This window comes from Lygodium microphyllum, chromosome 28 (assembly GCF_053477565.2).
Source record: "Lygodium microphyllum isolate KBCC chromosome 28, Lygodium_microphyllum_v1.1.10, whole genome shotgun sequence".
NCBI classification, from domain to species: Eukaryota; Viridiplantae; Streptophyta; class Polypodiopsida; order Schizaeales; family Lygodiaceae; genus Lygodium; species Lygodium microphyllum.
In genome coordinates this window covers 25,192,191-25,212,495 of record NC_141162.1, presented here as the reverse complement: position 1 = coordinate 25,212,495, position 20,305 = coordinate 25,192,191, and the positions used below count along the sequence as shown (strand labels likewise).

Here is a 20,305-nt window from a genome sequence, read left to right as displayed (position 1 = left end):
CCATCAAAACAAAGGGAATCAAACCAGTAGACATGGAACAAGATGAGTGGGATGACTTAGACGAGCTTGTTCGCTCTACCATTGAGCTCTCAGTGTTAGACAACTTGCTCTTCAAAATTGAGAAGCTGAATTCAGCATATGCAATGTGGCAAAGGCTTGAAGAATTGTATGCTTAGAAAAGTGCAGCCAACAAGGTTTATTGGCTAAAAAAATTGATGCTTTCGCATGAAAGAGGGTACAACCATGTTTGTACACTTGAATGAGTTTAACTCAATTTTTAGTTAGCTGATTGCTTTGGATTTTCATATTGATGAAGAGGTCAAAGCCACCTTCTTGCTATGCACTCTACTTGAAAGTTGGAATACTTTCAGGACAGCTTTGAGTAATTCGAATGCTCAACTATTATACTTTGATGTCGAGAGTTCTTTGTTGATGGAAGAACTCAATAGGCAGAACAACTCAGCAAACAAGTCTTCAAATGCATTACATACTAGAGGCAGATTTTAGCATAAGAGCAATTTTGAAAACTGAGCATGTTGTAAGTCTTGTGGAAAGAATGTGGAGTGCCATCATTGTGGCAAAAAGGGGCACTACAAAAGGGATTGCTTTCAGCTGAAGAAAGAGAAGGGTTAAAAAAAAAACAATGAAGCCAACAAGGCTGAAAACAAGGACAGCCAGCATGCCAAAAAGAGCAATGTGAAAATATAAGAGGTTAATGTAGTCACTCATGATAATGACACTGATGGTGATGTACTGCTAGCTCCTTCTTTGGATGCACATGCATTGATTGTAGATTCTAAGAATGACATTCACACTTGGATACTTGATTCAGGTGTATCTTTTCATGTCACACCACATCATGAGTGGTTCTGTGACTATAATTGTGCAATATGTGGTGTTGTCCACTTGGAGGATAACTATGCATGTAAAATTGTAGGTATTGGCAGTGTGAAACTGGAGTTTCAACATGGCTCCATGTGGGTTTTGCATAATGTGAGACATATACCGCGGCTCAAAACGAGCTTGATCAGCACAGGGCAACTAGATGATGAAGGCTATCACACCACCTTTGGGGATAGCGAATGGAAAATATGTAAGGGCTCCCGCATTGTTACCAAGGGGTCCAAAAGTGATACTTAGTATCCTTTGCATGTATCTAGTGTGCGTGACCATGTTGTTGCTATAACCGAGCAGCCAAGTGTTTCTTTGTGGCATAGCCAGTTGGGACACATGAGTCAATTTGGAATGAAAATGCTCGCTCGTTTGGGTTATTTACGGTGTTTGAGGTATGTTGATTTTGAACAATGTGATCATTGCATCTATAGTAAACATGCTCAAGTGTCACACAAAAAATCTCTTTTTCTAAAGTCTTCACCCTTAGAGTTAGTACATTCAGATGTATGTCAAATGCTAGGGTTATCTTTAGAGGGGAAGAAGTATTTTATTATCTTTGTTGATGATGCCACACGCAAAGTTTGGGTTTATCCAATCCGTCGCAAAGATGAGGCCTTGGATAAATTTAAAAAATTTTGTGGCACTCGTTGAAAATTAGACCGGCAAGACATTAAAATACCTTCGCTCTGACAATGGTGGGGAATATGCGTCCAAAGCCTTTCAAGACTTTTGTGACAGCAAAGGGATTAAGAGGGAGCTTACTGCTTCTCATAATTTGTCCCAAAATGGTGTTGCAAAGCGTATGAATCGGACCATTCAAGACAAGGTCCGTACAATGCTGTCACATGTTGCTTTACCCCATGGTTTTTGGGCAAAGGCTGTTATGACAGCCGTACACTTGATTAATCGGTCACCAAACAGGTCTTGGGAGGGGGGGGGGGGGAGTTCCCCAAGAAGCGTGGTTGGGCAAGCCACCTTTGTATGCACACTTGAAAGTGTTTGGCTACGAGGCATTTGTGTATATATGTAAGGAAAAACGCAGCAAACTTGCCAAAGTCTTGTAAATATATTTTCATAGGATATGGTGATGAAGGTGAAACGGGTATAGATTATGGGATCCTGAGAAAAGAAAAGTAGTACGTAGCAATGATGTCATCTTTTGGGAAGATCGCATGCATAAAAAGCCCGAAAGAACAGAGGAAGTCAAAAGGGTTGTATTCCGGGAGGATGTACCAATAGGAAAGCAAAGAATGCCCGTTAGACAGCAGCAAATACTTGCTGAAAATGTCCTTGAAAATGCAGGGAATGATGCTGTAAATGATTAGCAAGATCGTGCCCATGATATCCCACAAGTTCAGCAAGAATATGTGCACTTGGAACAACCTGAACTAGTTATACAGCAAGCTGTTAATGCAGATTTACATATTGAACAGCCAACAAATATTGACCTCTAGGTCCGTAGGTCAACCAAAGTGCAAAAACAGCCAAGTAGATTTGTTCCTGGAGTAAACTATGTGGTTGATTATGTCATGTTAACAGATTGTGGTGAACCATCATGCTTCCAGGAAGCAATGGACAAACAAGATAGTAAGAAATGGCAAAAAGCAATGCTATTAGAGATGGAATCTCTCATGAAGAATGGCACTTGGAATTTGGTACTTTTGCCAAAATGACAAAAAGTGCTACCCTACAAATGGGTTTACAAAATGAAAGTCACTATTGGTTCTTTGCCCATATACAAGGCACACTTGGTTGCTAAAGGGTATAAGCAAGAACATGGAATTGATTTTGATGAAATCTTTTCTCTTGTTGTCAAAATGACTACTTTGGAATGAGGGCTTGGTTGTATCTGAGGACATGGAACTCATATAGATGGATGTAAAAATTGCCTTCTTACATGGTGATTTGCATAAGGAAATCTATATGCAGCAACCTGATGGTTTTGTTGTAAAGGGAAAAGAGCACATGGTATGTAAACTCAACAAAAGTTTGTATGGGCTGAAGCAGGCATGATGGGAATGGTATCACAAATTTGATACATTCATGCAATCTCAGGGATTTCATCATTCTCAAGTTGATCATTGCTTATATACCAAAAAGACAACAGATGGCATTCTTATTCTCTTAGTATTGTATGTGGATGACATGCTAATTGCAGGCAAGGATGTTCATGCCTTGGACTCCTTGAAATGGAGTCTACACAATAGCTTTGATATGAAAGATCTTGGTGAGGCAAATCACATTCTTAGCATGCGTATACTGCGAGACAAATCAAAGGGTCTTCTTTATTTGTCATAGTAGGAGTATATTACCAAAGTTTTGCAACGTTTCAATATGGAGGGAGGGAAAGCTATCAGTGTACCATTGCCTCCATATGTGAAACTTAGTGCAGATGAGAACCCTACATTAGAATGATGGGAAGGTTGAAATGGCCAAGATACCCTATACTTCAGATGTAGATAGCTTGATGTATGCTATGGTTACTACACGTCCTGCCATTGCATTTGCGGTGGGAGTGGTTAGCAGATACATGGCATATCCTAGTAAAAAGCATTTGAAAGTAGTGGAGGATATCATGAGATACCTTAAGGGCACAAACGATTTGTGTATCTGCTTTGGTAAGCAAAAGTCATCTGTTGTTGGTTTCACGGATGCAGACTATGCTGGCCATCCGGACTGCAGGAAATCTACTTCAGGATATGTGTTTATGTTCACAGGAGGAGCAATCTCTTGGATATCTAGGCTGCGAAAGTGTGTTGCACTGTCTACTACAGAGGCAGAATATGTGGCTGCCACAGAGGCATGCAAAGAGGCTTTATGGCTCTCACGTCTGGTGAGAGAGCTTGGTATTATAGAGGTTCCTTTCCTCCACTGTGACAGTTAGAGTGCTATCATGCTAGCATGGAATCCTGTCTTTCATGCAAAGACAAAGCAGATATAGGTGAAGCATCACTTCATCAGGGATGTACTTGACAGCAAAGGCATTGAGCTAGTCAAGGTACATACAGATGATAATCCTGCAGACCTTCTCACAAAAGGTCTCCCAGTTGAGCGGTTTGCTCATTGCTCCGAGATGATGGGGGTTGAGTATACGTGTCTTTCAGCTTTGTATATACATAGACTTAGCTGATTCTTTCCTCTACCTTCAAGCACGTTGCCTTTAGGTGGGAGGTTGGGAATAAAGGGTCATTGTGTCTTTTATTGTGTTAAAGTGTAAAGGCACCCTTACACTTCGTACTTAATATATATTTAAAACCTAAAAGGTGGTACACTAGTTATTGTACCGAACATCAAGTGTTGTGCTCACTCTCTCACTCTCTACTGCTCTCAACTCTCCGCATCTGCACTCTTAGCTCAGCTCGTGACTATATCTTCACAACATGAAGATGCCTCTATGGGATTTAATGTCAAGTTTGGTTTTGCTATCAATAGGTACATGTACATAGCATTTGCAGCCAAAGACGCTTAAGTGGTCATATGAAGCAGGTTTGCTAGACCAAACCTCTTCAGGGATGCCACTTTTAAGTGGACGATGTGGAGATTGGTTGCAAATAGGCATCGCGGTTTTAAGTGCCTCTTCCCAAAACGATTGTGAGAGATTAGTTGTGGACAACATGCATCGAATCTTCTTTCATAACGTGCGATTCATTCGCTCAGCCACACCATTAAATGACGGATTATAAGGAGTTGTAAGCTCTCGTTTACTCCCATTGACATCACAAACCTTACTGAATTCTTTAGTTACATATTGCCCCTTGTTGTTTGTTCTTATGCATTTTAATTTCAAACCCTTTTGAGTACTAACAAATGCATAAAATCTTTTAAAAGTGTCCAATGCCTCGCTTTTCTACTTAAGCAAGTAAACCCATAGCTTTCTAGAATGGTCATTAATAAAAGACATAAAATAACGAAAACCACTTTGAGTTTTTATTGGCATGGTGCATACATCAGAAAGTACTAAATCCAAGATATATGCCTTCCTAGAGGTTCCGTGAGAGTATGGACTCTTTACATGTTTCCCCAAAATAGAGTCATCACAAAAGTTAAGCTTTGAGTTTTTTATATCAACTCTTCAAAGTAAAGAAAGTGTCTACAAATGCTTTTGGCTCATGTATCTAAGACGCTTGTGCCATAACTCCATGTGTGACTACACTTCAGTAACTGCAACAAAATTTCCAGGAAGTGCCTTGTAGTAGAGATAATATAGAGTTTCCTTTTTACCACCTCTAGTGACTAGCATAGACCCTTTTTGTATCTTCCACATTCCACCACCGAAAGTAGTGAAGTAACCCCTGCTATCTAGCTGCTCAATAGAAAGCAAACTCTTCGTGATGCTAGGTACATATCTAACATAATGAAGGATCAATTCCTGGCCATTTTCAAGAGCAAGGTGTATGGTTCCCATTCCTTCAATATCACATGCATGGTCGTTGCTGTTATGAAGACTGCTAGGGTTTACACTGAGGACACACAGAGTGTACGACCATGATAGAAACACAAAGACAAAGACACAGACACAGAGGGCAAAACTCAAACCCTAAACGCAAAACTCAAACACAAACAGAAGAAGGGAGAGAGAGAGCACAGCTCTGAAGTGAATGAATGCTATAAATGAATGTAAGAGTGTATAGTGTGCTCAAGGGCAGAGCAATGTCGGAGTGTGATGTCCACCGAAGATGGATTCCAAGTCTGTGACCACCAGTCAGAGTGTAGGAGTGTTGAATAGTGAATGGCAGTAGGCTGGTCACCAAAACGCAGTAGTTTGGAGGCTGAAAATTGGTAAACGCAGCAGTGTACCACCGATCGGGGGCTGGAAACTGTGCACAGTCTGCTGTAAACAGCAGGTTGAAACAGTGTCTGAGAGTGTCAGGGCCTACAATGCTGAAAACGCAGGTTGGCTGACCCTGGAGATGATGGACAGTAGGCTGAACAACAGTCTGGAACAGTTTGGAGTAGTCGCCAGCAGCTGAGAGCTGTCGCCTACAGCAATGGACAGGTTGAAGATGATGCGGCTGCAGTCGATGATGGCTGGACAGCAGATGGAGGTGGGATGCAGGCTGGAAACTGGGCGCCAACAGCAGTAGAGGGTGTGTGGGCTGGTGTAACCTACAAAACAAGGATGATTGGTGAATGGGGGCAGCCTGTCTATTTATAGATGTGGAAGGATGCCCCAAAAATTAGGGTTTCTACTAAACTTTTTCGAACCGCTCCCCGTTTTAGGGTTTTACTCTAAAAGAGCATTTTTAGTGTGTTTTAGGGTCGTTTAAGAGGTTAATCAGCAAGTAATGCATATTTTTGCTCAACACTCTCTCTCAGGCCCAAAATTGAGCCGAAAGGTTAGGCCAGCCATTGTGATGTTAATGTGCCCAAAGGCATTCCACCCCAAAGCAGCCAAGGCAGCGGACAAAGGGTGCACATCGGCTGCCCAGTGGTCTACCAAGACTACAGAGGCGATGGTTATCTTACCAAGGGAATCCAAGTAGTCATCCCAGAGAGGTCAGGGCATCGGATAAAGGGTGCACGTCAACTGCCTAGTGGTCTACGAAGCCCTACAAAGGCGGATGGAACTATATGGAACTTTTGTGTGTGTGATTTTTTTTTTTGAATAAGGGTGGTAAATTTTATTGGATGCGGCCGATTGAGGAATAGTGACCCAGAAGACGGGAGTAGGGAGGGTATACCCAACACATCACAAAACAATACAAGCTAACCCATCCACTCAGGGTGTCAATGACGAGGAAAAGTAGGTGATGAGGTATCCATGTGATGAAGAAGGATGGTGGTGTGGTAATAACAGCCGCCGGTGGAAACAACTTAGGATCCGCTCAAGTGGTGCTCTGCACAATGAGATGCAAAGTATGCTACATGTTGAAGAATGCTCATGCAATAGGTGCTACTTGGACAGTGTCCCTCATGGAGAAATTGTTCACTTGCCCAAGCGCCCTAGTACAAAGATGATGAAATCATGCAATGCAAAGGATAAGGTACAACAGGGGGGAGACACCGATGTCGAAGACAAAGTGTTGAAGCCTGTAGAATATCAAGAAGGGTAGGAACCCCCTCTCAATCTGGATGTAGATGTCGAAGAAGGAAGAGGAGCTAGATGTCGAGAACCATAAGGAATGAAGAGGAGGAGGAAGCATCCCAGTTGAAAGAGCTAGGTAGAACCCGCCATGATAGCATCAAGAGAGATGCTGTACGATCCGCCTCGGGAGGGGAAGCCTCCATGCTGGTAGAAGAGCAAAACTCCAAGGATGATGAAACCATGAAGGAACGACGTACATCCCAAGTCTCCAGCCTAAGTAGGAGTGGATAAACCTGCATGTTAGCCCTACACTGAAAACAAAACGTGCAAAGGAAATCAAAGTTTGCAATCACAGAGGTCAATAGTGAGATGCTTCAAAAACAAAACAAAACTAAAATGAAAAGCTAATTGAAGGAACAAGTGGAAAGATGCAAATGTGTATGTGTGTGTTAGTAAATGCAGCAGAAGACTTAAAATGTAGAGACAAAAATCCTATGGGCCTGACTCTAAGAGTGCGAAAAATGAATGCTAGACTGACCTAGGGTATCCAAAAGAACCTAGAGACATGCGAGTCTATGAAGGTGGCCACCATCGCGTACGTCCAGTAGCAGGGCACTGCCAAGGGAATGCCTGACGAGGTGGCGTGGAAGGTGAGATAGATGCATGAAGTGCAACGGGATTGGAACCTGCAGACCAATCAACCAAATATTCAGGAGTATAGAAGGATGGCCGTTGAGGCTGTCTGGGTGCCACATGTCCAGTAGTCGCTGTGGGGGCTGGAGGAGCAGATGTGGCAGTAGATGAAGGCGTAGCCCCACTGGACTGTGAAGTCGTAGCGGTTTGCTGAGGCTTTTTAGGTGGAAGACCTTAGGCCTTGGAGCGACACTCCTCGTCCACATGGCTTGCTCTTTGACAGTGTGTGAAAAACCGGTTTTTCTTAGGGAGTTGTTGCCAGATAGGTCTTAATTCTTTGGTTCCATTGGAGGAAGAGGAGTTACCCTTTGATTGGCTTGCCTTCACATCTTGCGAGTTCTTGCCATTGTTGGTTTTCCCTCTTGAAGAAGAAGCAACCAACCCCCTCTGCTTTGAATAAGGCTGTGATGAGGATTTCTTGTGGACTTGATTATGCAGCCTTGCGTAATGCAAGAACTGGCACTCAAACTCGTAGAAGGTTGGCAATCGAGGTTGGGAGATGATGTGTTGAATGAAATCGAAGTATTTTGCGGGCAACTTATTCAAGAATAATGTAACCTGATCGTCATCTGACTTTGGAGAGGCTAGAAGTGGCGAACTCGGCAAGTAACCGCCCATAGTCAGCCAGCTTGACTTTCAGATCATCCCCTTCCTTAAGAGAGAACTCTTGAAGCTCAAAGTTGAGATTGGTGCACCGAGTACGATCACGAGCCGCATAGCGGTCGAGAAGGTGACTCCAGCACTCTGATGCGAGCAGGAAGTGGTGCAATTGGGAGTGAAACTTATGAAGCGCAATACTTGCATCAGCTCAACATTGGCTGTAGCATTGCAGACTCTCCATTGACGGATGTAGTCAGGGTGAGCTAGTCGAGGGTCCGGCATAGGCTCTAGACCAATGACGAGATCCCAAAGACCTTGAGACTCAAGCACTTGTTGTATGAAATTCTTGGCCGTTGCAAGAGGAGTGGTAGTGCTTGAAGATGGATAGTGTGAAAGAGTGTAGTGGGGGTAGGATGGGGGAGTGGAGTACACTTGGGAATGGGCCCCAGAGTGCCCACCGGGCATGCGGGTAGTGTGCAAGGTGGATCCATAGGTAGGGATGGGTTGACTAGACATGGGCATGGTAGCCATATGAGGAACCCAAGGAGGTGGGATGGGAATATGAGGAGCAGAAGATGGGAAGCCTTGCGTAGGTGTAACCCAAGGAGAGTGTGAAGATATACTATAAGTAGAGGATGAAAACCCTTGCGTTTGAGTGGTCATGTGAGATGTGAAGCTGGGGATAGTGAGGGGGATGCCGATCACAGTCGACCTAGGAGTTACGTGTGTACTCATTTGCTGAAAGGTGAGAGGCACTGTGTTAAAGGGTGGCATTTCCCCTAACGAAGTTCCATAGTGCAAAGAGGTAGAGAATGGGGTGGAGAAGGAAAAGGTACTAGGAGTGGAGATGGAAGATCTAACCCCTAGGGTGTGTGATGCATATGTGGAGTGTAATCCAAGATTTTGGAAAGATGATGAGAGATGATCAAGGTGTGATATAGAAGAGGGTGGGATGGGAGGGAAGTGAGAAGTGTGTGTGATATGCTTAAATGAAACAGAAGCTGTAGATGTATCTGAATTCCGTCTGCTTCGTGAGCCCCCTCTATTGAAGTTCACATACGCAAAGCCATCCGGATCTTGTACCTCAAAAGAAGAAACAGACGAGGGTTTTGATTCATGCAACACAAAAGAATTGTACAAATCTGACATTGGACCTGGCTGAGATGATGAAGATGGATTGCTAGACGTTCCGAATGTCGTATGTCCTCCATGATTGGAGAGGTGGCTAGCCTCACCAACTGGTCCGGATGTGGTAGCAAAACTGGTAGGAGGGGTGTAAACATCACCGTACTTGTTGCAACAGTACTCCTCAAAGTCCTGCCTTCAGATTTACGAATCTCAAAGAGATTCTATGTGTTAGATGTAGATGCACTGCAAACCATCTTCAACAATAAAAGATTGCAATAAAATGTTGAATACTTTCAGCCAATAGCAAGGTTACTGAATGTAACAGTGATCACACACACTTTACTTCCAAGGTGTCCAAGAAGTAGAAGTTTTGCTGCAATTTGAGTCTCAAATACTGGTTACAGTATGTACACGAATCAAATCTGATACATTTGCATTAATGATACCTCCCACTTCAGTAATACATCACCATAATGCCCAAATGCAATAACCCAAGTGCTGTATATACCACTCTTTCATTGCATGCTGAGTATTCAGCAATACATATACCGAGAGAAGCTGCCTTTTACAACATTTGAAGCATCTGAAGTTCAAATTTCTTCTACTTAGCAGTGAATCTGCTGTAAATTTCACTGTCGAAGCTCAAATCGGCTCAGAATGCATCACCGATGGGAAAAGCCCGAAATTTTTAAGTGAATCTGCCCCAATTGCATCAATACATCCTCGAAGCATCAAGTATGGGAAAATATTGCAGAAATCTCACGAATTCTGCAAAACCCCCAAGTTTCGGGGTTCAATTGTGCACAAATTTCAATGAAATTGGCTCAACTAAGCAAAGGTTTACTTTTACATGAAAAACCGCAAAATTTCTGAGGTATGTGCACCCAATGTCTACAATTTCTGGGTCAACAATCATTGTTATGTGTGTCCATCACCCAATCTAGGAAAAGCCCCAAATTTTCAGGTATAAAGTCGCACAGATTTGCATTCTGTGCTTGTGCGCGTGAACACCTGATAGAGAAAGGGGAGAAATTTGTAGATAAATAAGGAAAAAAAGGCTTGACCTTGTTTGCTAGGTTAGCTGCTTGATCCGTCGCCCGCAGTCCCTGCATGGTCACCCGTCACGTGTAGTCTAGTTGCTCGTTGTGGCGGTCGCTTGGTCTGGTCGCCTGTTGGTCAGCCGCTGTGGACTTGATCTATCTTGCTGCACACAAACTGGTTCGTTGACAGACCTGCCATCGTGTCACGATTATTGTAAGCGTTGTTGTAGCTGCCACCTTCTCAAACTATCCCACCTGCTTGTTGCGATTGCCTGATTGTTGGTCATGACTGCGTGCACTGATTCTTGTGCTGTGATACCAATTTGATTAGTGTGAGCAGAAGCAAATATAATATGCGTGTCGATCGAGGTGCTGTAGTAGTTGAGTGAATAGTGAGTGAGAGTGAGAGTCGACGGATAGGTGTGTACTAGTGTGGTACACACAAAGAATAAAAGAATGTATTTATACTTAGGGTACGGGTAACGGTATACTTACACTTGAAAGGCTGTGTTCACTTGTGTAAAGTATTATACACTTGGGAGAGCGTAAGGGCCTTTACACCCAACACATACAGCATACCGAGCGACCACTAGATATCTGAGTGTATCTAACTAGGAGGGGAAGTGCTACCTCCCTCTTGAGCATCAGATAATGCTCCAGATTTGTGCTATGTTGAGTATCATGGAGCTTCAACCAAGGTTAGCTCCAATTGAAATCCTCAAGGTAAAGCTATGACAAGTGAGGTGAATTTGTTAAGTCACCCTCTTCCATCCACTTTACATCCAATGGTACATAGTTATGAAGCTTCACCAGATAATGATGGGAAACTTTACCTTTAACCTTGTAATCTTTAGCCTTTTCCTTAAGTGTCAGATTGTCATAAGCTAGTGGCTTCAAATATGGAGGCGCATCAGATACCACTCTCGCATTTGCATCAGCCACACCCATGCTTGGGCTATTATGACTAGGCCCTAAACTCTACATTCCATATTACCTTGCAAGGCCTTCCACATGTTTGTACAAGCTTGATTGCAACCCTAGCTAGCTAGCATGCGAATATTTCCATGCATGCCATGTTGCATTCTTGGTTGTGCGCCATTAAAAACATTGTTGTCATGAGGACGTAAACTTTTGATGCTTTGCTTAGCATTTCATTAAGTTGTTAATCAAATTTGCAAATGTGAGGTGCACATGTGATGTGCGGGCAAGTTATTTCATGATATCGGACCAAGAACCCCAAGATATCAGTTAGTGCCGAAGGCAAAAGTTATGTTGAGTTATATTTGATAGGTACTAGGTGGTATTTAATGTTAGTTTGCGCCTTGAGCAATTAAATAATGCATAGGGCCACTTGGGGGTCAAAATGGCCTAGCCAATCAAATTGTGGATGGACACAACCAATTTTATGGATAGGATCAAAGGCCTGAATCAATCAATTCTAAAAATTAATTAAATGGATCAAAATTACTGAAATATGGATAAGGAAAGTTGCCACTTGGCAAAACTTTTTCATGCAAGTTGAGAGAAGGGTATTGGAGGTTGGAGAGAGTGCATTCCAACGATTCAGAGCTTTGTGGAGACTTGGAGAGAGAGAGAGAGAGAGAGAGAGAGAGAGAGAGAGAGAGGGAGGGAGGGAGAACAGGCTGCTGTACTTGTAGTTTGGATGCTGAAGTAGCCATCAACAGATCCTAAAACAGCAGACGATAGCCCAAGCAGACTTTGGAGCAGTAGGCAACAGATGGAAAAGGCTGTGAAGACCTTGGAGCAGCAAGCGATAGGTGTAAAAGACTGCCAGGCAGTAGCCAGCAGCAGTTTGGGTTGGCGACAACACATTAAGGGCTTGCACAAAGTAGAGAGAATAGGGCGGCAACTGATTTGATCAGTTTTTGGCAATGAAACTTTGAAATTTGTGTCTCTACAGCACTCTCACTTATTCTCAAGTCTTTCCCCAACATGTCTTAGCGATTCTCAGTCGTTGGTAGCAGAATTTAGCATAATTTAATGGATAGTAGAGTAATTATTGTTGTAAACCCCAAGTTACAGTAATAATTAGGATTTAATAGCCACCTTGGGACTTGTGCAAAAGATTGAAGGCTTAGTACGTTGAAATCAGCAACTGGAATTCAAGTAATTGATGGAGATTTTAGAAGCCAGTCCATCCCAATTAGATTTGAGACTAGATTTGATCTGCCAATGGTCAATTGAAGGTCAAACCCTGGGTGATTCAAGGGGCAAATTGATAGGAATGCTTTTTCCTCATTTGTGACAGCAAGAGGCAATTGAATTAGTAGAGGAGGTTTACGAATCTGAGTATATCCCTGTAATAAACCTTTTGTATATCAATTGTTATGAATATATATTGGCTCAATGATTTCAAATTAATTTGATACTCATGTACTTTGAATGGTGATTTATATTATTTAAGTGTTTCAAAATATAATTAGATGTTTATCTTTCTATTTCAGGGTGGTTTATGGCCAGAACGCCCTATAATTATACTTGGGTTGTCATTGATGAGATGCCTAAGAGAAATTAAAAGTTAAGTTACGAGCGGTCAGATTGACTAGAAAGCTTAGATGACTAAGATATTTACATTCAGATAGTCACATTGACTAGAAGCCCATATAATGAGTGGCTTTAGAGAGTGAAACCGAATGCTTATGATCAAAGAAACAAACCATGAACCGGGGAATCTATATAATGAAGCTCTCCAGCAGCTAAGTTTGATGACTCCTAAAATTTAGGAGGTTACTATTTTTGGAAGTTACTGAAATGGAAATTCTATTTGCGTCAAAGACTTTGGAATTTTGCAAGGAACAATTTTGTCTTCAGTAGCTATCTTAAATTCTTAATCATTTGAGAGATCTTTAGAGTAGAAGGTTTGGAAGCTTCTTTCTCTAAGAAAGTGACATGTGGCCTCTAGAATAGAACATGTGTCATTTTGAAGAGATAAGTGTCCCTACACTTATCATTTTCAACAAATACTTGTCATTTATAGCCTCTACTTTTCACTTTTGAGCACCCCAGCGCTACACCTATATATTGGAGATTTCTCTCTTCATTTGGAATAAGCTCTCATGTTGAAATTTCAACCACATGCTTTGTACTCTTTTCTCTATCTCTCATTCAAGAAGCAATTTCTACTTAGTTTGATCTAATCCAAGCACTAAAGAAAAAAATTAGCTTACTGCTCAAAGTTTGCAGAAATTAGGGTTTCAGAACCCTAATTTTCAGAATTGTGGCAAATTAACCCTTTTGTATATGGTTTAGGCACTCCATACCTGTGGTTTGTTTCAATAAATTCTTGTAAAGAGGAAGGGGTTGGTTTTCCTCTCACGTGATGTCGACTTCTCTCTCTCTCTCTCTCTCTCTCTCTCTTTCTCTCTCCTAATTTTCATGGTGATATTTGATCGAGTTGGTTAATTTCAAAGTATTGTCATTCTCATGTTTTTCCTAGTGCTTACAACCCTATCCGTTTGCAATTCAAGATGAAGAAATACTACAAGAGACACCAAGTTTTGGGGCCAATCCGGTGTCAAATATCCAAGGTTAAGTGGTAACAATGACATTTTAGTTTATGTGAATTTATTTGCTTGTTGCAATTAGAGTTAAATCAAGTCATTATCACCCTTTCCTCAAAGGAAGACTGGTTTCATGTTTCTATTATACTGAGATATGATTAAACTCTTTTAATTGGTGGGCTCGAGGCACTTAATTAATCTTCATATGGTGAGATGGATCAAGTAGTGATAATGCCTCTCAGTTTGAACATTCATAAGAGGAAGAAGGAAATGCAATGCGTGATCTTGGACAAGGCACACAACATGGATAGCAAGTAGAAAATGTTGATATAGACCAAAATGTTGGGTCTTCCATGCAAAAGGGTACTGATGATAAGTAAGAAAGTGAAGAATTTGATGAGTAGTTGAAGAATCAAATGAGCAAGGGAGCTAGCATCTTTCCTGAATTGGCAAAGGATCCTCAATTCACTCGGTTTTTGAATCCTTTCACGAAGGACAACAAGGGTAAGAAGACGAAATCAACTTCTAGAGCTTTGGCATAGCAAGATGTACTAAAGGAAATGCCTAAGCTGCTTGAAGATGCTTCCAATGTTGCAAATGAGCCAAAGCAACTAGTATCAGTGGGACAAGACACGCAAATATAAGGGTATTTTGGTAGTGCCAATTCAATGAAGCTTGGACAACCAAGGCATGCATGCAAGTATGGGGCAGCCAGGATACTTTGATGGTGGTACTATATTTCATGCAATGGTGGGTCAAGGACCATAGAGGAGAATGTATGATACAACTTCTTATGGTATGTGGCAACCAGTGGGCGTATATCAAGGAGCTGTCCTAATAAACAACAAGCAAATAAGACTGAAAATAAAGACGATGCAAAGCTTGATGTGGTTAGTAATTACCCCAATGATGATGCTGTTGAGCTATTTAGAGCATGGGAAAAAATTAGTAGTAGTATGCATTGATATTCTTTGATAATGGAGCAAGAGCCAAATTTATCTTCATTGATGTGGTAGCTTGTACGCATCAAATAGGATAAGATGGGACCCATGGGAGGGATTGGAATGGCATGCAAAGGCCTGCCATACTGCTCGTTGGAAAACTTTGTATCACTTGAGGGTTGTGATGTATTGCTTGATATGCCTTGGTACCATAGAGTGCATACAACTATTGACTACCATGACAAAGTGATTACCCTAGAGCATAAGGGCAAGACCCACATCCTTGATTTAAAGATGAAAGGGAAATTAGTCCTTGTTGTATTTACCTCAATAAGTTGGACTATTATTTGCAAGTTCGGTGAGGAAGAGAATAGAGGTTGATTATATGGCACACTTATTTTTGTAGAATGTGCCCAAATATCATTGCATGTCAGAGTTGATCATCAGTGATTGAGACCCTCGAATGACTAGTTTGTTTTGGAAGGGGATTTTGAAAAACAGAGGTATCGCATTGAAATTTTCTTCGTCCTTTCATGTGTAGACTGATGGCCAGTCTGAAGAGGCAAACTCCATAGTACTAGATCTCTTGAGATGCTATGTATCTGAGCATAAGACAGAGTGGGAGCATTACTTACCTTTGGTAGAGTTTGGATATAACAATACGGTGTATAGTTCCATTGGCAAGGCTCTATTTGAGGTTATGGAGAGTGGCAAGAAAGTGGCCCCTATGGTATGCACAAAGCATAAGATCTGTGAGGTTGATAGTTATGTGGAGAACATGGATGCAAGCTATGAAAGGTTAAGTATGCACTTCAGAGATCTCAGGAAAAGAAAAAGAGTACAAGTGATTGCCATAGATGTGGTTTACAGTTTGTGAAGGGTGATTATGTATTGTTGGGTTTTGAAAAGGCAAGGCTAAAAAAGATAAAAGGCAAAGAGAGATTGTTTTCAAAGTTGAGTATGAGATATTATGGGCTCTTCTAGGTGTTGAAGAAGATTGGTGATGTTTCTTATAGTCTGAAATTGCCTCCACATTGGGGGATATATAATGCCTTTAATGTGAGCTTGTTGAGGCTTGTTTATGGTGATGTACTAGAGGATGCATTTGCTAAAATTTAGCTAGAGGGTGGGGAGCTGGATGAGATATTGGTGCTTGATCTAATTTTGGCACATAAAGAGAGAAAGAGTAAAGATACTCGGTAAAGTTGTAGAATTACTCACTAATGGATACCAAATGGATGGAAGAGAGCGACTTTGCAAACCACTCTTAGCTATTGCAACTTTACCTTGATGCTTTTCAATTAGAGTGAATTTTGGTTCGAGTTTATTTAGGTTCAACAGAGTAGGGGTCTAGAGCATTGCTTGATGCTCAAGAGTGAGGCAGCACTTCGGAATTTCCAATGATGGACAACTCTTGGATGTATTCAGTATGCATCTAAGATACTATGTTGACAGTATGTTTGTCATGAGGTCACAATTCAATGTACTACTCATCGTAGTTGATATGCATATATAGGATGGTTTATCATCTGCAGCTCTGTGAGTACACACCTGCATTAGTGTATGATCATTAGAGTTTGATTATTAGTTACTAGTTTTTAGTGGGATGATCCTTAGTTATCAGTTGTATTTAGTTGGTTTTATCATTTATGAACAACATTGTGTTTTATGAATGCCATTGATAGTTCAGCCATGGTTTATACTTTTCTATGGTTATTTAGCTAGATTAGTTGAGAAACATGAGTAATGGATGCATTGATAGCAGTCTTGGATTATTTTTCAGTTTCATGTTTAAGTTATGCTAGCTGGAAATTTTCGAGAAGTGTTGGCAATAGCATGGTTGAGCAACAATGGACAATGTTGTTTTGACTATGATGCCTTTTGGATATTTCAATCCAATATATTTTGCTTTGGCACATTGCAGTGCAATCAAGGACGATTGCAAGGATTTACTATCATGGGGATGTGAAATCTTGATGCTTTGCTTAGTATTTTATTAAGTTCTTAATCAAATTTGCAAAAATGAGGTATAGTGAGTGCAAACAAGTTATTTCACAATATCGGGCCAAGGACCCCAAGATATGAGTCAATGCCAAGGGCAAAAGTTGTATTAAGTTATATTTGATATGTACTAGGTTGTACCTGCTGTCAATTTAGGCCTAGAGCAATTATTTGACTGATAAGTGCTAGTGGTGACACTAGGAATTAATTAATTAATGCTTGTTCAAGGGTTAAATAATGCTAGGACCACTTGGGAGTCAAAATGGCCTAGCCAATTAACTTGTGGATGGGCACAATCAATTTTATGGGCATGGGTCAAACGGTTGAATTAATTTTTAGAATTAATTAATTCTGAAAAATAATTAAATCCTATAAGTCCTAATTTACATTAGTATTTAGGGTTTAGCAGTCATCTTGGGACCTATGCTAGAGATTGAAGGCTTAATACACTGAAATCAACAGCTGGAATTCAAGTAGTTGCCAAGGATTTCAAAAGCCAATCCATCCCAATCAGAGTTGGGGCTAGATTTATCCTCTCTTTTTCTTGGTCAAATTCCCTTGGTTTCTCAGAATTGCCAGTGGATAATATCCATCTTGCAAGGACATTGTGTAGAAGACATATATGTGCGTCCTCGGGGCTTCTATGAGGTCATGCTGAAATCGGAAGGACCAGGGTGATCTTTTGGGCAGGTTGCCTCTTGTATTTCTCATGTGATTAATATAATTACTCATTATGGAAAAAAAGAGACAGATGATATCAGGCAGCCCTCAGTTATGCACAGGATGGAATACATAGGCTACCTTTGTCTGGGGATGATGGCGACTGTGTAGATCAGCAAGGTGGCAGCTGGGCAGGTTGGCAAAGTACTTGAGATGGCACCAGGTAGCTGTCGATGGCTTTAGACAAGAGGTTATGACATTTATACTAATGGTGACAGTTCATGTGGGCAATGAAACAGGCTGGGCAGCTCCTCCAAGAGCAGGGTGGCAGTTGGAGATGATGGGTGGCAGCTCATGATGATGGCTGAGGGAGAAGGGAGATTGAGAGAGGAGGAGTGGAATGAGAAGAGTGAGAGAAATGGATGCCGACAATGTGGACTCGCATAGGGATTTTTGGCATTTGGCATTTTATAAAATAAATGCTGTTTTCATAACTAAAAAATTTTGGGCTTTTTTTGTGGAGTAAAATTAGGCAAAGAAGCATTATAATTTAGTGTCAATGTTGGCCTTTTTTAGAGACTTAATGGTGCTGGCAGATTGACCCTGCTTCTTTCGTAGCATGGCTTTTTGGTGGTCAGATTCCCACCCCAACTTCTCCTTTAAATTGTAGTATTATGCGGATGATCAAGTGAACATTATAGCATAGTGAGCACATAGCTCACTTGAGTGGGTTTCTTAGCAAGGAGTTTGAGATGATGAATCTTGACCTACTTTTTTTTTGCTTGGGTCTGAGGGGTGTTTCAGTTATCCATAGTTGCATGGTTTTTCTAAAATAAGAAACCTATTTGACATTTTCTACTTAGGGAACATGTTTCTTATCCATCCGACTTCCCAAAAAACAAGAACCAAGAACATCAGTAGGTAACTAATGAATGGCCCTTTAGTCTTACTTAGGATGAAAGTTACTTCGATGATTATGTTTGAGATTGGACTTTGGCAGTAGGGTTTAATATCTGTTATCAAGGCTCTAATACTTACTACTTATGACTTGGATGTTCAAACTTTAAAGTGAGTTTACTATTGTAGACCTTTGAACTATCCTGGTTTGTTATTATGATGTTTGAAGCTGTCTGTGGAATATCGTGTCTTGATGTCAGAAGTACCGATATTTTTGAAATGGTGATGTTAATGTTTATGATCCTTTCAAAATTGACATTGTTTGGAGCCTTGTCTTGTGGAAATTTGTTGTTATCTGTGTAGGTAAGGGATGATCAGACTTAGTGTCTAAATCCTAGGTTTGTTAGCTTTTGCTATATAAAACTGGCCTTCAGTAAACCAAAGGGCTGTTATTCAGCACTTAAATATAATTGAAACTGAAGAAGAGGTGGAGCTAAAATGGTCTTGCATAGCTGCTCAATATCTTTATCTAGACACTGAGATGGATTGGCCCAAAACCTTGCACCCCTTGCTTGAAGGTGTGCGTTGTAAAACCTTCCATTATAGAACATATGATATTTGGTTTGTCTTTGGAAGGCCTTTCAGGCAATAAAAAAATTTGGAATTTGAATTGGATATTCTCCCTATGCCATTCAACTCAAATACATCTATGGCTTGGAGTGTACTGGCATCAGATGTTTCCCTAAACGCATCAAAGGCACAACTAAGTGAAATCATTCTATCTTGTTTGTTATAATTATGTTTTTTTTTTGGAAATTCAAAAATTCTCTGCTTATAGGAAGTGAATTATGCAGTGTGAAAGAAAGCAACCTTTCAACAAGCCAACAGCTCATCTTTATGGCTGACTTTCAATCATCTACACATCGCCACAATTGGATCTTATCCATCAATGACTTGGTAAGATTCTTTCTGGCAAGAGATCTCAATTGTTTTCAGTTGATGCCTTAAAGATGGGAACATGTACTATAGACAGAAAGTTCCTCCTATATGTACTATAGACTCTTTCTAGCAAGAGATCTCAATTGTTTTCAGTTGATGCCTTAAAGGTAGGAACATGTACTATAGACAGAAAGTTCCTCCTATATGTTTTTTGGTGGGCCATCATTGCTATGCACCTTTCGTGAGAATTATACAACAATTTGAAACTTTGCACTTAGCAACTTGGAGTTGAAGAACAACAGAAAGTTGATCGATTGAGTTTTTATATGATAAATTCAAGGTTAACAACAGGAATCATGACAGTACCAAGAACATGATGTGGGTAGTGGTACTCTATTGGCAGCTTTAAAATAGAATTGGAGGGCTAATCTAGGGGGTACAGAATGGGGGAATTGGAGAGGTAGAAAATTTTGGCACGTATGATTGACAAGGAATCTCTTAATTTTCAGTCTTGCATTGGGCATTGTTTTGCATGTGGCAAGGATTCAAGAAATACTACTGAGGCAACTTTCTTCTTTGGGAGCAGCTGGGGGATTGAAAAAAGAGGCTTCATGCATGATTTTGGGTAGGTAGGATACTAGATAGGTTTGCATTAGCCTCTCCTTGGGTTTTAACGACCAGGGGTGCTTACATGGGACTTGCATGTTGGCTAGACAGCCTTGTATACTCTTGATTCCCATTCAACATATCAAATATAATGGATACAAGTGCAAAATTCAGCAAGAGTGAAACAATATTTGTTTCTATCTAAGTTTAATATAGTGGAGGCTAATCAATGTATAATTATTGGTGTGTATTTGCTCTAGAGTGACTCATTCCTTTCTCTTGACTTGCAAATTGTAGTAGTTCAAAGGCCCTTTCTTTACGTTTTCCAAGAAAGGCCACTCTTTAATCATGTACTACCTC

The 20,305-nt window shown here is 40.9% G+C and overlaps 1 protein-coding gene across 8 annotated transcripts in view; it reads left to right on the top strand.

Moving 5' to 3' along the window:
* Positions 1 to 20,305, top strand: part of LOC148011260 (cyclin-H1-1-like) — a 97,204-nt gene that overhangs the window by 26,863 nt on the left and 50,036 nt on the right. For all 8 annotated transcript variants that reach the window (XR_015689382.1, XR_015689381.1, XR_015689379.1 and 5 more), the window contains one exon: positions 19,255 to 19,357. Coding sequence is in view for 4 of the 8 variants with exons in the window: in XM_087670770.1 (XP_087526896.1) it covers positions 19,298 to 19,357 (60 nt within the window). In the remaining 4 variants the exon portion in view is untranslated. The remainder of the gene's footprint in view (positions 1 to 19,254; positions 19,358 to 20,305) is intronic.